Source organism: Primulina huaijiensis, chromosome 4 (assembly GCF_012295235.1).
Source record: "Primulina huaijiensis isolate GDHJ02 chromosome 4, ASM1229523v2, whole genome shotgun sequence".
NCBI lineage: Eukaryota > Viridiplantae > Streptophyta > Magnoliopsida > Lamiales > Gesneriaceae > Primulina > Primulina huaijiensis.
The window spans coordinates 20,382,897-20,384,458 of record NC_133309.1 but is presented as its reverse complement, the minus strand read 5'-3'; the positions used below and the strand labels follow the sequence as shown (position 1 = coordinate 20,384,458).

Here is a 1,562-nt window from a genome sequence, read left to right as displayed (position 1 = left end):
TACAATATTTGCGAAATCTCCTGACCAAACATACGATTTGCTTGAGTAGATGACTATCAACAGCTACCAGTGGCCATGTGAGATATCGGGAGTGAAGAAGACGACCAGGTTGTATGTAGTGGACCCCATCACTTCACTTACTGCACAAGTTTTTGCACTGATTACCCAACTGGCAACAATGAATAAAGGACAATATACATCTGAAGTAGCAAATATAGATGCAAAAGAAGGGCCGAGCATGGAACGCACATTGCGTCAATAATCATGGATATGGCGGCTATCGAGGTAACTCTTTTCCTATTCAATATCATCCTAGCATACGTAACCATGAAAATTTTCTGCATGCCAACGACAAGAATGTGTTGAATCCTCCGAGGTTCAATACAAAAAAGGTACAACACAATTGTGAGTGAGTCTTCAAACAGGATGGAGCGGACAGAGACTAGGCTTGAAAACCTAGAGACACACATGGCCAATGTTGGTGCTTCCTTGAAAACCCTTGAGTCGCATGTTGGGAAGATAACGAGGCAACTCACGTCTCAATCTTCAGGTTCAGTACCAAAGACTGCAGACACGAATCTAAGATAAGTGAATGTCGTTTTCATACATAATGAAGAGATTGGAATGGTTGAAAGAGAGAGGAAAAGGTTGATCCCACACCCATCCAAGAAGAAGAGTCAACTCCAAGCAAAGGCATCCGAGGTAAGAAAGGTAAGAGATACAATTTGAATCAATGCATTGCTATTTCCTTACTTCCATATCCCCATACAATTGAATGCTGAGTTTCAAAAGAAAAAAGGTCTTGAAGTTTTCAAAAACCTATACATTAACATTTATTCTGCAGATATGGAGGAAGTGACACTTACCGAAGGAGGCGATGAGGAGATACAAAGAAATCTTCCACAGAAGTTGCAAGACCTCGGGGAATTCATTGTACCATGTGCAATAAAGGGCCAAATGGTGGGAAAAGTTATTTGTGATTCAGGGGCGAGCGTGAATGTAATGCCAAGTTCTCTTTACGAGAAATTTGGACTGAGCAGGATGAAGACTACAGAACTGATCTTGCAGTTGGCAGATAAATCTTTCAAGATACCATTGCGTTTTGTGGACGATGTTGAAGTCCAGATCGATAAACTAAGGCTTCCATCATATTTCGTTGTACTTGACATAGAGAACAGTCAGAATGTTCTTGTCATTCTAGGACGACCATGTTTGGCTACTGTTGGAGCCATCATTGACGTGAAGCAAAGAAAGCTAAGAATGGAGGTTGAAGGTCAGATGGTGGTAATCAAGGCATCCAAGAGATCTCATGATCCACCTTGAACAGGAAGGAGAATCAGGCTTATGACTTAAAACAAAGCGCTGTGTGGGAGGCAACCCACGAAATTTTACTTTTATGTACTTTTATTTTAGTTACTTATTCATGTTATTTATAATTTTTTTAGTCATATGTTTTAACATCCTTTAGACTAATAATATTTTAATGAGCAGATCTGTGTGATGAGCGGAACACCCAACGATGAATAAAATGATGATAACGACAAGTACTGACGCTTGTCGCC

The 1,562-nt window shown here is 40.3% G+C and overlaps 1 protein-coding gene across 1 annotated transcript; it reads left to right on the top strand.

Annotated features, from left to right (window-relative positions):
• The first annotated feature begins 426 nt into the window (after positions 1–426).
• Positions 427–1,323, top strand: LOC140974956 (uncharacterized). The gene is made up of 3 exons (XM_073438447.1): positions 427–550; positions 617–702; positions 793–1,323. The coding sequence occupies exons 1-3, from the start codon at positions 427–429 to the stop codon at positions 1,321–1,323; spliced, it is 741 nt and encodes a 246-aa protein (XP_073294548.1).
• Positions 1,324–1,562: the final 239 nt, after the last annotated feature.

Bases quoted from the DNA above. Each gene is read 5' to 3' on its own strand.
- LOC140974956 (XM_073438447.1), top strand. From the start codon at position 427: ATGGAGCGGACAGAGACTAGGCTTGAAAACCTAGAGACACACATGGCC. The intron at 551-616 runs GTTCAGTACCAA...TACATAATGAAG, and splicing joins ACTCACGTCTCAATCTTCAG to AGATTGGAATGGTTGAAAGA. The intron at 703-792 runs GTAAGAAAGGTA...GAGTTTCAAAAG, and splicing joins TCCAAGCAAAGGCATCCGAG to AAAAAAGGTCTTGAAGTTTT.